The following is a 13,099-nucleotide window of genomic DNA, read 5'->3' on the forward strand; positions in this document are numbered from 1 at the left end:
GCAAAGATATCCAATGTTTTTGCTGATGTAACAAATACCTCCTCTCTACAAGTGCCAAAGATTCCAAAAACACCAAATTTTCTCCAAGTGCAAAGTAAGTATTCATCACTATATTAAAGCCTTGCCTTTAAAAAGTTGCCAATAATCTGGCTATATAATAACTAATATAAAACAAGAAAGTCTGACCCATAGGAATTATTATGACTTTACTGGTTTTATAACTTACAATTAATTCATCATGAGCCTGTAGAGTTTCAACAAATGCAAATGCATTTTCTGATAAATCCATTAAATCCTAAATCTTATGGGAAAAATAAAGTCAGACTTACTGTTAATATAACATCTTTAGCTCTGGAGTCTAATTTAGCTTCTCCTTTCACGAGTTGAAGTTTAATAATGAAAGTCTTTTCAACTTCAGTTTCTTCATGAGGATAGATCATCAGAAGTATGGTTCTCACTCCACCTTCTCCCTCTCCAAAATAGAAGGAGCCGCTCACTGGGTCTGCAATGTCTCTGTTCTGTGGTGCTAAGGCTTCCTGGGAATTGGGTCCTACTATCTCCCAGTGCACCTGCAGGGTGTTTGTTTTTTTAATAGAGATGATCAGTTTTAAACAAAGAATTACTTTGCAGGATATGGACTATTAGAAAAAAAAAATACATATACATGAAAATTATTCTAGAATATCTCCAGCAAATTCCTATGCTATCAACTCATGTTTTTAAAATAATGGTATTTGCAAATATAAACTGAATACATACATAATATCAGTATTCATGGATAACAATGCTAACAAGAAAAGAAAACTCAATACCTGATCATTTTTCATCACCACAGGATAACAAAAATATAAAAGTACATATTTTAAAAATATATACATGCTAGAGAAATATAAAAATTTTTTAAATATGTGATTGCAACACTGTCATGCTGTGTGCACAGGTTCTGTCAATCAAAACCTATTGGAATAAGACAATAAAACCATGTGAAAAGTCTGCTGGGTGTGCAATTCTTCTAAATATACTTAAGTAAACTCCTAGTATAAAATGAACGGAAATTTTTAGAAATTGTTATAAGAAATAAAGTTTTTGTTATAATATATGCATTTTTTAAAGTTTCTATAATTTAAAACTTTTCATATCCAGAAGAAAGAAAAATCAGGCACTTCTCTTTGCTTCTTTTATCTTTCATCAGCACTGGACAAGGCCGATCATCTCCTTTTCCTTGAAACATTGTGTCCTGTCTTTCTTGGCTTACATGATATTTACATGATACACACCTTCCTAACTTTCCTCTTTCTTTACTTCTCAATCTTCCTTACTGGCTCTCCCTCCTTAGATCCCTAAACACTGGAAGCCCCAGGCTCGGTCCTGTATCCTTCACATCTCTATCTACCTTCCCTAAGCCCCATAGTTTCAAACATGTGTCAACACCTTCCGAACCTGTGTCTGCAGCCCTGCCCTCCCCACGACCCACACTCGCACATCCCCCTGCCTGCCTGACTCCTCCACTGGATGTCTAGTAACTATCTCAAATTAACATGGCCAAAACAGAACCCTTGATTTCCCCCCAAGCTTCTGCATCTCAGTGAACAGCATTACAATTTAACCAGTTGTTCAAACTAAAATTCTAGCTGTTATTCTTGATTCCTCTCTTTCTCTCAGCCTCCACTAGCCCAGTGAATTTCTCCTCCAAAACATACTCAGTGTCTTTTCACTTCTCACTATCTCCATCTCCACTCTTGTCTCAGCTGTCCATTTTCCCCACAGCAGTCATAAGTGAGCTGCTTAAAATGACAATTCAGTGGCATTGACATCATTCCCCTGCTTAAAACTCTCCAATGGCATCCTATTTGCATTTAGCATAAAATCTTTAACCTGTTTTAAGAGGTTCTCTGTGATCAAACACCTCCTGACCCCTCTGATCTACCTTGTGCTGTTACCCCCAACACATGCAGGCCCCCAGCACACAGACCTCCCCATCCCTCAAACATGCCTGGCTCGTAGACCTGCCCAAATGCTCATCCCTCTACATGACCACCTCTTCCTCCTCATCCACCTTTCAGCTTAAATATCATGCCCTCACCATCCAATCTAGAGTAGCCAGCAGGTCACTCACAATTGTGTCTCTTGATTTTATATTCCTGCAAGGCGCTTGGTGTTACCATACCATTTTCTCTTTATTCCTTTGTTTATTGTTCTGAAAAGTCTATGAGAACAGACATGAGGTTTGTCTTGCTCACCACTGTGTTCTCGGTGCCCAGAACAGGGTCTGGCACATGGAAAACATTCAACAAATACTTGTTGAATTAATGCAATTTATCAGGATCCTTCATTTAATTTCTAACTCGCTCTCAAGAGTTCCCTGAGAACAGCTGTATGCCTCATACATTTTTATGTGCTTCATAGGACCTGGAAGCTACTTTACCTCTACTAGGTAATTAATAAATATTATTGATTGTGAATAAATAAAGGAATATATTTGAGGAACAAGAAAATCCAACACCAAACTCAATCTATCAAGAATTATTTTTAAAACCATGGGAGGAATAACTGTACCTGAATCTCACCCGAGAGGCCTCCAGTCCGCTCCAGCAGCAAGGGTAAAATCATTGTGGAATTGGGATTAGGAACAGAAATTTTGCTTTGATTGAGAAATCTTACAACGCCAAAGGGAGAGTCACTCTTGGCTATCGTGACTCTGCTCACTAGGTGGCGCCCAAGGACCGCTCCACCAGTAGCTCCAACCAGCAGAATTTCAATGGGCTCTGCAAATTCACTGCATAGCAAGAAGGAACAATTCTGTGAATCTAAACACATTAAAATGCTTCTAAAATCCAATAACTAGTCATTTTCCAAATTGGTCATACATATTCAAGGCACAGTAGTCACACACAAAGTGGGAAGAAGACGGTACTCAGCTAAAATCATGAATGATCAGCTTCAATATTACATAACTTGGGAGAGTTACCAGACTTTTTCCCACTCTTTTTAATTGCTTAACGCATTAAAAAAGTGCATGATGTTTCCACATTCTGATTAGACTTTTCAAATCCAAAGGAACAAAAATTATTTCCTCTATTTGAAAAAGTGACATCTACAGTTCCTCGGTGGTCTCCCAAGCCCTTTTTCCCTACTCCAGTACCCCTAAAAGTTTTTCACTTGTTTCTCAATGGGCCCATGTATAATCTAAAATTCTATTATCAGTGCAAAATAGAGGTAAGGATTGGAGCACAGTGTTCGTGCTGTACGTATGCCCATATTATTTCCGATATCACTAAGTAGTATTACCTTTCATTGTCATCAATGATGGAGATATTTATAAAACTTAAGTTCTGCCCGTGCTGAAAGGTGACTGAACTGCCATGCAGCACGTAATCGACACCCCCAGGAACGGCGGAGGCGCTCTGAGAGATGAAATCAGCCGTCACGCGGCCGTAAGTTCCATGCAGCCTCACCACTGGGATCATGACCATCCCGACATCTTCCTCCACTGTAACGGGAATCTGGAATTAACTGGTACGCCAGACAAAGCAACTAACTTCAATTAAATTGGCAATTAAACATAATGGTACAATGCAAGCACTCAATTTTTCCAAAGTTCACTTATCTCTCTAAAAAAATGATTAGTGAAAATATCATGACTTGTTTTTTTAGGAGGAGTATAGTTTGTCACAAGTTGAAAGTTGTAGTGAGTAGTATAAGTTATAATTTAAATAACCTATTGAATTAATCATAATCATTAGCATAGGCATTCTTCCTCTGCATGCCACATGCAAATAAATGACCCTTCACTAGAAAGAGAATTTTCACTGATTTCTAATCATCTGAAATTAAGTACTGCATAAGTTAGAAAGATTCACAAAAATGTTTGAAATATAAATATTTCAATAATCCTAAGGTTAAATATAATTTTTCTAAATTGCCTCATTCCCAACCATTCAGCTTTGGCATACACAAGCAAGGTTCAAGTCTGGCCAAAGGTAACTCAAAATATATTTTATTACAAAGGCAGATATAAATACACATAAAGGTGTATATGTATGTGTATATACACATACACACCAAAGCAAGAAAATTTATGGATAGGAATTCAAACTGACAATGTCATTCTCAGGTACTCTGTAATTCAGAAAATGGTGGTAAATTTATAAGTAAGGTTACTGAAACCTACCTTCGAAGGCAGTATATCTTGGGTCAAATTCAATGATGCCCTCTGCATTATCATTTTTCATTATTACGATTCGGACGATGGAGATGTTTCCTATTTCAGGAGGCTGATCCACCTGCAGTCCATTTTCTTGGATGGTAAAATCATACCCTCTTGCAAAGTAATAAAAAATAAAATGAGTGCATAATTGCTTAGCATGAACTGAAGCGTCCTCTGAGCTCCTAGAACTTAGTCCTATTAAGCATTTTAATCTTTTTAAAGATCTCCAACACTAAAATACTCTTTTTTTTCCTAAAATGATGTTTGAAACAGATTTCTGTGTTGCTCCCAATTATCACCGCCTGCGTGAAACCAGAGCTAATGTAGAGTTATTAAACTTAGGCAATGGGAAGATAATAAAACTATTAGGAAATCGGGAAGAAACTGTCATAAAATGAACCTCTGGGGCGAGGAATGCACGACTGAGCACGTGCTACAGTCATGGAAGGAAGAAGAGAATGTCTGTCAAACTGTAGAGCCCTCAGAGATGGAAACCAGCTGGGCCAGAGCCTCCCAGGGCTGGGCTGAGAGGGTTACTTTAAAGAAATACTGAGTATCATGCCACTAAAGAAATTTCAAGCTAAACCTTCAAGATTCAAGAAAATATTTTAACATCTGTGGAAACCAATTATAATCAATGCCTCTATTCTTTAATATAGATGATAGTTTACTTGACTAATGACATATTTACGCAAAGTAAGTTTCCTTTGTTTTTTTAGGTTGATACTATCCCCATAAAAGAAAAGTTTTGACTTCCAGAATTTTATATCACTTTAATTCCCAGAGCTAAAAAATGGCACTAAACCATTTTAGTCTTTCCTGCAATTTCCAAATTCTATTTATCTGGCATTTTTACCCTATCTAATTTCAACAGTTTGAAAGCTAGTTCATAAGATTATATGTAAGGCAAAATTAGAAAACTGGGGATTAAAATATTAAATGAGAAGAGTAACTGTTATCAGTAGTCTGAGACGGTTTGTAGATAAGTTCATTACCATAACTGAATACCGGAGCAGTAAATTTTCCGGCAACTAGGCAAAATGGGTTTATACTGTTTTCCTTTTCAGATCAAAAGAAGCCTAGAAATTTATCTGGAAGGGAAAACTAGTTTCCCCAGAATTAAACTCAAGTAGGAATTGCTTTTTTAAAGGTAGAAGAGACAGCAAATGCTTCAAGCCCTACTTAGTCAATAACACAGACACGATCTCACATTTCATGAGCTACTTTTACTAAATTTCACCTATTTAATCAAAATAGTCAGTGACCAGTTCAGATTCCAACACATTTAATATAAGTATAAATTCATTCCCATCGCCAGACACAGAGTCATCTCTGGGAAATTTAAGATTTGAAGTGTGTGCAAGCCCACAGTATTTTTTTCCAGGTGGAATGATGTATACTCTACCTAAATCACCCTGAAATGTTTTAGTTAAAAAAAGCTTTTGAAGCACGGCATTTACATAACAAATGCAAAAACATTTTCAGGCACAAGAAAACTTCCTTCAGGACTTATCTAAATGCAAACATTCTAGTCGAAGGTTTGGCTTAAGCTGTCATGTAGGTCTGCTCCACCTGTGGGCACCTCAGCATGCCAAAGGTGTTTCCGCCCTTGATAATCAAGTCTGCTCCCACCAAATCAGCGATGAGAGGGTCTCAGTATAGTTAATTCTGGATCTTCAGTGAAACTTGGTGCACATTAATGGCCAATTATCTTTGACTCAAATTTTTTCCCCCACTTTAAAACTGCTACTGGGCAAGCCTCTACCTCATTCACCCACAGAGAGGACCAGAAAGCCCTTAGAGACATCAAAGGAAGACATCTCTCACTCCAGCCCTTTCACTGGAATGGAGACAGAGAGAGGGGTGGCAAATTCAGCCACACCAGCTGACCTTTGACCTGAAGAACAATGACTCTATTTCCTTCCCGAGTTACTACAATCCCCCACCGTGTTTAATTCTCTGGTTGCCCAGAGTGAATTCACACAACAGAAACACATACTTTCCACTTTCCAGAAAAAGAAAATTAGAGTTTAGAATACTGCACAATTAACAGTTAGCCTTTGTCATAATTTCCCTACCGTGCCCTGTTCTAATGTCACATAAATCTGAGAAAGAGCAAATCTGAGACAGTTTTACAGTTCCGTATAACTCCTACCCAATGTGGCCTTTCCTCTTTCCTTCTCTCTTTCTGCTTTCTTCTTTTTCCTAATTTATTATTTTTTTGTACTTTACCTTCCCAGGAGTTCCACCTTTGTAATCACGAGAGAAAATTCCTCGGGGCCTTCAGGAAGACCATCATCAAGCATTTCAATATGCAGGCTTTTTGCCACCTCCCTTGCTTCAAAGAGGAGCTCCCCTGAGGCAGGGATGAAGTCCAGGCCTGCCTCGGCCGTCCCACTCAGGGTCTCATAGCACAGCCTCACGGGGCCGGAAGACCCACCTGAACGAAGGACCGTGATGTTAACCTACACGAGAAGCAGTGTTTGATTTCATTTGGATGATTAATCTACCAGACAATGCTTAATTTTTATGGTCTCTAATTCTATTTACCAGCATTATGTTGAAATTATATATAAACTTATAAAAGTATGTTAACGTTAAAATGATCTTAGGTGCAAATGAATCACTTTGTGTAAACTTTGGAATATGACCAAGGAAACACATTTCAAAGATCACTCACAATATAAAAAACCAAACTGCTATTTAAGATTTCAAGCACTTCACACTCTACCCTTTGTGCTGCCTCTGCCACTCGAAGTTGCTCGTGTGAGAAGGCGAATTGGCCATAGGGAAAGTCACTGGCAGCCATGGTGATATTGGCAGTGCTGCTGGATTCGCTCAGTCTTCCCCCTTCACTGATTCCAGCCAGCTGAAACTCATAGAAATGCTTTTCCTCAGGAATGTCATCATTCAAAGCCTAGAGGAGGACAAAAAGAGCTATTAGCAGCAGAATCTGTAACATTTAAAGAAAAATATCACATAAGCAACAACAACGAACTGTGGGATGATAACTACCTCCCAGCACGCCACCCCCCAACCACATACACACACAGAGCAACGTGCATAAGAGAAAGCAGGAACACTGATACCTGTATGACTACAATCGCGGCAGACTGTCCATCTCGCATTGTCAGTTTTCCCGATGTTTCAGCAAATTCCCCCACAGAAGGAGGGAATATCCTCCAGTACACTGTGACCTCCCCAGAAATCACTGGGCCACGAACAAGGCTACAACAACATACAAAGTATATTCAATACATTTTATTGAAGGAACTTTTCCTAAATATTTGCTTTATCTTTCATCAATAAACAATTTTGACATTTCAAGAACATGCTGCATTTAAATAACCTTTATCTATTTGGGGTTTACCTTATTTACACTGAGCTTGTGTAAATCTGCTTGATAAGAATACTGACAAAAGCTGAAGGCTGATAGTGAAAGGTTTAAAGGAATAAAAAAAGTATTCACAGACTTTTCTCTTAATACACAAAGTCCAAAATATGAATAGCCTAAGAAAGTTCTCCAAACAATAGTAAACACTTCCTACATGCAACGTTAATGGAAAAACTACGAAAAAGATAAAGTTTTAACTCAAATTCAGCTACTTCATTGAGAGTTGCTGTCCCACTCCTCATGAGAAAAAGTGTAATAAAGTTGTCTAAGATCATACTACCTGAGTTATATAATTAGCTCTGATTTTAGAACACTTAGAATTATCAAAATGTATAATGCAGATGATTTTCTAAGGAATGACTTTGTAGCAGACACACAAGCCAACAGATATGAAGTAAATCTCTTATTTTACATGGCTGGTGACAGAACCACGCCAAAAGCATAGATCTCCTGAGGTCAACTCAACGTGCTTTCCTTGGCACAAGTTGTGCAAATCACCCAAGAAACAGTCAGAAACCTCCTCATGATCTAACTTCCACGTAGCTCAGGACGTGTCTTCAATCTGTACCAAAAGTTTGCTCTACTCTCCACAAGACATTATCACGATATAAAATGACAATGCTTGAAGAATGTGTATGTATTGAGAACAACGAATTTAAGGCATAAAAGTGCTAACTATTCAAATAAAACTTCAAAACCCCCACCCAGGCAAAGAAAAATCATGAAGCCCTTACCTGATGATAGCAGTACCGTTATATTTTGCTGAGGGTTCCCCAATGAGGACGTGCCTAGATGACGGAGCTATCCCAACTTCTCCTGATGCTCCCTTATCTCCCCGAATGATTATGGATGCGCTACCTACATTGAAGATGATATACATATACCACTTATGTAGCAAACACACGTATGCATCTAGTATATGTCTGGCAATGTTCTAAGTGCTTCACATATACTAATCTTATGAGTTAATCCTCATGACAATCATATTAGTTAGGTACTAATATTATCCTCATTTTTACCGATGAAGAGATCACTTAAGCACACTGAGGCACTGAAGACACTGAGGCAAATAACTTTCCCAAGATTACATTTTAATGGAAGGGGCAGGAGAAAGTGGGCAACAATTCCATTGTCACCCCGTGATAAGCAAGTACTCTTCTACCACTTGTATTAATTCACTTCTACAGTAAGCACTTCGCAACTCACTGCAATTGGCTATGTGGCTGTGGCTATGTGGCAAAAGCAAAAATTCTTGGGGCACTTTTTTATTTTCAATTTGATGACTCCACTAATTGCCTGTAAACATTTATAAAAGTGTCAAATATTCCTACTAAAATGGAAATAAAAATATCAAGTAATTTGAATATTCATATCATAATTTAGCAGTAACTTGAAGAAAATTGTTTCCAGAGCACATATTAGGGTTTCATGAAAAAAAAGAACTGGATTACTGTACTTTCACATTCTTTGGCAACAGATTAATGGAACCAAGAGTGGTTAGTCGTGTGCAAGTATTCACAGTTAGAAATATACTATGATTTTTTAATATTGATAAACAACTTACCCTGATTTACTGGTATATTCTTGTTCTTGTGTCTAGCTAGTCTATATAACATAAGCCCTGCCATTTACTTGAACATGATGTAGACAACTGAGCTAACTTAAGGCTTATGGAAGGACATGGTGCAAGGATATGAGTCCCTCACAGGCTTTGTGGAAAGTACTCTAGACAAAAATGCGGAAAGAATATCTACCCGAGGTGCATACAGTGATACTTTCTACAATTTTGAGAATTTCCTTGGCATGGAATTCTGCTTTTTTGGCCACAGATCAATAGGATGAAGTTCTTGATGGCAAAATAGGGCATGTAACAGTATCTAAGCTTTCAGACTAAAATTTATGGGCCATTTTTTATGGTTGTGATCATTTGTACTACAATAAAACTTAATTAGAATCATTAATCCTTTCTCTCCAGATCTAAGAAACAAATTTTCATATGGACCATAGACAAATGAGAATTATGACCCTGCTTTCCGAAACGTCAAAATATCTAAGTATTTCCTTTCAGATGAAAATAGGTCTAGATAGGCTGAAATAGACATAATAATATGCCAAGTTTTAAAATAACATTTTATTTAAAAAGTAATATGTGATCATTGTAAATATGTCTAGAACATATAGGTAATCAAAAATCACTATCAACATTTCAAGTAAATAACTCTAAACATATTTATGACATGCATATGAGAAAAATGGGATTACAATGAATACATTGTTATGAAGCCTGCTGTATTAACATAACAATTATCCATGTAATTAAGTGTACTTAATTTTAATGTAATTAAGGCTTTTTCTGCCACATCCTTTTGAATAGTTGCATAGTATTCTGTTATACTGAACCAGACTCCTACTGTTAGATCATTTAGGAAGCTTCCATATTTTATTTTATAAACATTGCTAAAATAAATACCTTTATTTTTAAAAAAACCACACAGCTAAGTTGTATGAAATTTTTGGCATATGATCTTATCAACTTTGGGTATTATAATTTTACTTTTAAAAATTCTTTAGCTGTAACATCAGTGGGAAATGACATCTTTATGTTTTAGCAAACGTTTTAGAAATTGTAAAACCCAACATTACCTATCTTTGTAACCATTAACTACTTGATTATGTTTTTCTGAGAACCTAGTTTTTAATTTCAAAAAATCTGAATTTCTCTTACCTTTCACTGGAGATATTTCTACCTCGTCAAGTGACATCAGCTGAATGGTGAAACGCCGGTCCTCCTCCAACACGGTGTCTTGAAGTGTGTGCAATACAATGGTCTTCTGGGACTCAGTCTACATCAAACGAGAGGAATAATAAATTTTCCTGATTGACCAACACCAAATTTTGAATATCCTCATTAGTGGGATAAAGTTTACATCCATAAGCATTCTCTAAAGTGTGTCTTTTTTGTCCCCTAGAATTAGGGCTGCTTCTAGACAGAATTACTGTATAAAAATTAGCTCTGACTATAAATCCCATTTAGGTTATCAGTAGGAAAAAGGGTGGAAAAATTTAACACAACTTCTAAATTTATTAAAAATTTTCGACCATTGAAAGTTCAATCTCTTAAAGAGAGCTAAAGGGTCACAGCCTGCTGTAAACAGACCAAGGACATAGGTCTAATACTTACGGAGGTTACCTTCCTACTGCCGATTTGACTCTTGGCCTCTACCCATTCCTGCTTCCTTCCCATTCCTTCCACAGCTGCTGAACCCCACAGTGCTGACTGTTACTCCTTCCCCCCCTTGTCTTACACTTAGCTCAGTAGTTTCTTGGAGCATCTGTTAAGTTTCCAGCACAGGCTGGAAGAGAATGAACAGAGGAAAGCAAATATACAGAGGACAACGAGATCAATACTTTGAGACATAACCATGACAGATACCACTTTGATCTTTTTTTCCTCTGTATGCTGACAAAACAACACCAATTTGTCCTACGCATCACTGATTAACTTCCTGCAGTTTGAATTTTACCCTTTATTGCTTCTCACGTACATCTTAGTCCTGCAATGGTATCTTTGCTTTGATATTTTTAATATTAAAAAGCACTATTTTAATCTCTTCACTCAAGCTGTTCTCTCTTCAGGGTTCCTTATTTCTATTTTACAACATCTGTACTTCTTAAAAATTTTATAAGAGCTTCTAGGAAAATGTATACTTCCTGCCTTAGACCTTATTAAATGTACTTGTGGAAAATCTGTAATTCCTGGGATGCAATGACTCACCCCTATGCCTTTTATGAATTTTGTGAATTAAATTTTTTGTGAATTAGATCTCCGCATTTTGTGAGTTAGAGGCTCTAACTGTGTGTCTTAGCTACAAAACCATTCCTTAGAATGGAGATATGTGTATTTCAGAGCTGGGTATAGAATATAAAGGGGAATCTATAGAAATTTGAAAGTAGTTTCCAAATTCTTCTCACGCCAGATGAGAAGTTTTCAGATCATGGCTAGGGCATGCAATCTAGATGTTTCGTGAGCTGTCACTTAGCAGAATCTGAGAAATGAGTGGATGAAATATCTGCGACATCTGGCTTGAGATCATTAATGCTATCAGAGTAACCGACATATCAAGAATGGTGGCAGAATGTCTAAGTGGCAAATAAATTGCCAGAGAGCATTGCTGCTTAATTTCTTAATCACCTAACAGAAGAGTGAAAGAAAAAAAGTATGTTTTCTGTGTTGTTTGGTGCTGAAAGCTCTGAAGAAAGGTCAACAGACTCCAAAAAAAGAAATAAACATAGACATGGATCACGTGGGATCGGGACTACCTAACCTTTCAACGTCTGGTCAATTAATTTGGAAAACCACCTGGGGGGGCTTCTATTCTCTTGTTTGACTTTTTTTTTCTATTTCATTTGTGGAAATTCATCTGCTTAGACCTTCTCTATCTACTACGTATCTACTAGAGCCAATTTCATAGAGGTGTTTAAATTTATTTGCCTAGATTTGCACAAAGTAGTCTCTTAAATTTTTTCATATTTTCTCTGTTAATGGTTCATTCTTTCTTGTCAATTTTGATTTTGTGAGGTTATTTTTTGTTCATTTTTTTAACTTATTCATCAGTTCTACTGTTTTTCTGGTTTTTAGTTTCCTTCTGCTTTCATCTTTATTAATTTAAGAAAGAATTATGCAAACATGAAAGCAAAAGCCATAAAAAGATTGATAAATATGGACTCTCCATTTTCTTCTCTTTGGTTTATTTGTCTACCCCAGAGCCAATATCACTGTCATATTTACCTTAGGCACATACTGTCTTAGATTTGGTTAGGGAAGGCCACCCTCCATGTTCTTTATGAGTTTCTGACTATTCTTGGTCTTTAGCATTTGCATATATATTTCAGAATCAGCTTGTCAATTCTCCTTCACCTCCCGACCCTTCCTTCCAGTAAAAGAGTTGAGAGTTTGATTACTAAACACTACTTGGCTCTGATTAGATTGGATTCACTGTGAAACTCTGGTGCTCAGATTAATCGGGCCGTATATGCTGCTTCCCCCAGCTTCTTTGGTTACCAAAGCTGACCAAGAAAGTGGAAGCTCAGTGGACACAGGAAACCAGCGAAGTCACATCCTGGGAAAGGTTGACTGATACTCCAGCCAAGGTCCTCCTGGCTAGTGTTGATAGGACATAAACAAATACAACATTTACAACTGCTTTACAGGAATTTGGAAAGAGGAGTCATCCTCAGGAGTCACAAAAACCAATTGCTTGAGCAAAGAGATCTTGGTCTTCCCTCAGAGTTACCACTGTGGGAATCTGCGACACATGGAGATGGATAGCAAAGTGCTTTCCATTTGTAAATTATTATTTTTGATTCAGATTTTTTTTTTTTTTTTGAGGAAGATCAGCCCTGAGCTAACATCTGCCAATCCTCCTCTTTTTGCTGAGGAAGACTAGCCCTGAGCTAACATCTGTGCCCATTTTCCTCTACCTTATCTGTGGGATGCC

The 13,099-nt window shown here is 37.3% G+C and overlaps 1 protein-coding gene across 1 annotated transcript in view; it reads right to left on the minus strand.

Moving 5' to 3' along the window:
* ADGRV1 (adhesion G protein-coupled receptor V1) overlaps positions 1-13,099 on the minus strand; it is a 510,967-nt gene that overhangs the window by 320,443 nt on the left and 177,425 nt on the right. The window contains exons 61-69 of the mRNA XM_070233305.1: positions 10,327-10,444; positions 8,336-8,459; positions 7,297-7,435; positions 6,939-7,124; positions 6,440-6,672; positions 4,172-4,320; positions 3,289-3,490; positions 2,557-2,776; positions 330-569 (exon numbers count right to left, since the gene is read on the minus strand). Coding sequence (XP_070089406.1) covers positions 330-569; positions 2,557-2,776; positions 3,289-3,490; positions 4,172-4,320; positions 6,440-6,672; positions 6,939-7,124; positions 7,297-7,435; positions 8,336-8,459; positions 10,327-10,444 — 1,611 coding nt within the window. The remainder of the gene's footprint in view (positions 1-329; positions 570-2,556; positions 2,777-3,288; positions 3,491-4,171; positions 4,321-6,439; positions 6,673-6,938; positions 7,125-7,296; positions 7,436-8,335; positions 8,460-10,326; positions 10,445-13,099) is intronic.

This window comes from Equus caballus, chromosome 14, assembly GCF_041296265.1.
Source record: "Equus caballus isolate H_3958 breed thoroughbred chromosome 14, TB-T2T, whole genome shotgun sequence".
Taxonomy (NCBI): Eukaryota; Metazoa; Chordata; class Mammalia; order Perissodactyla; family Equidae; genus Equus; species Equus caballus.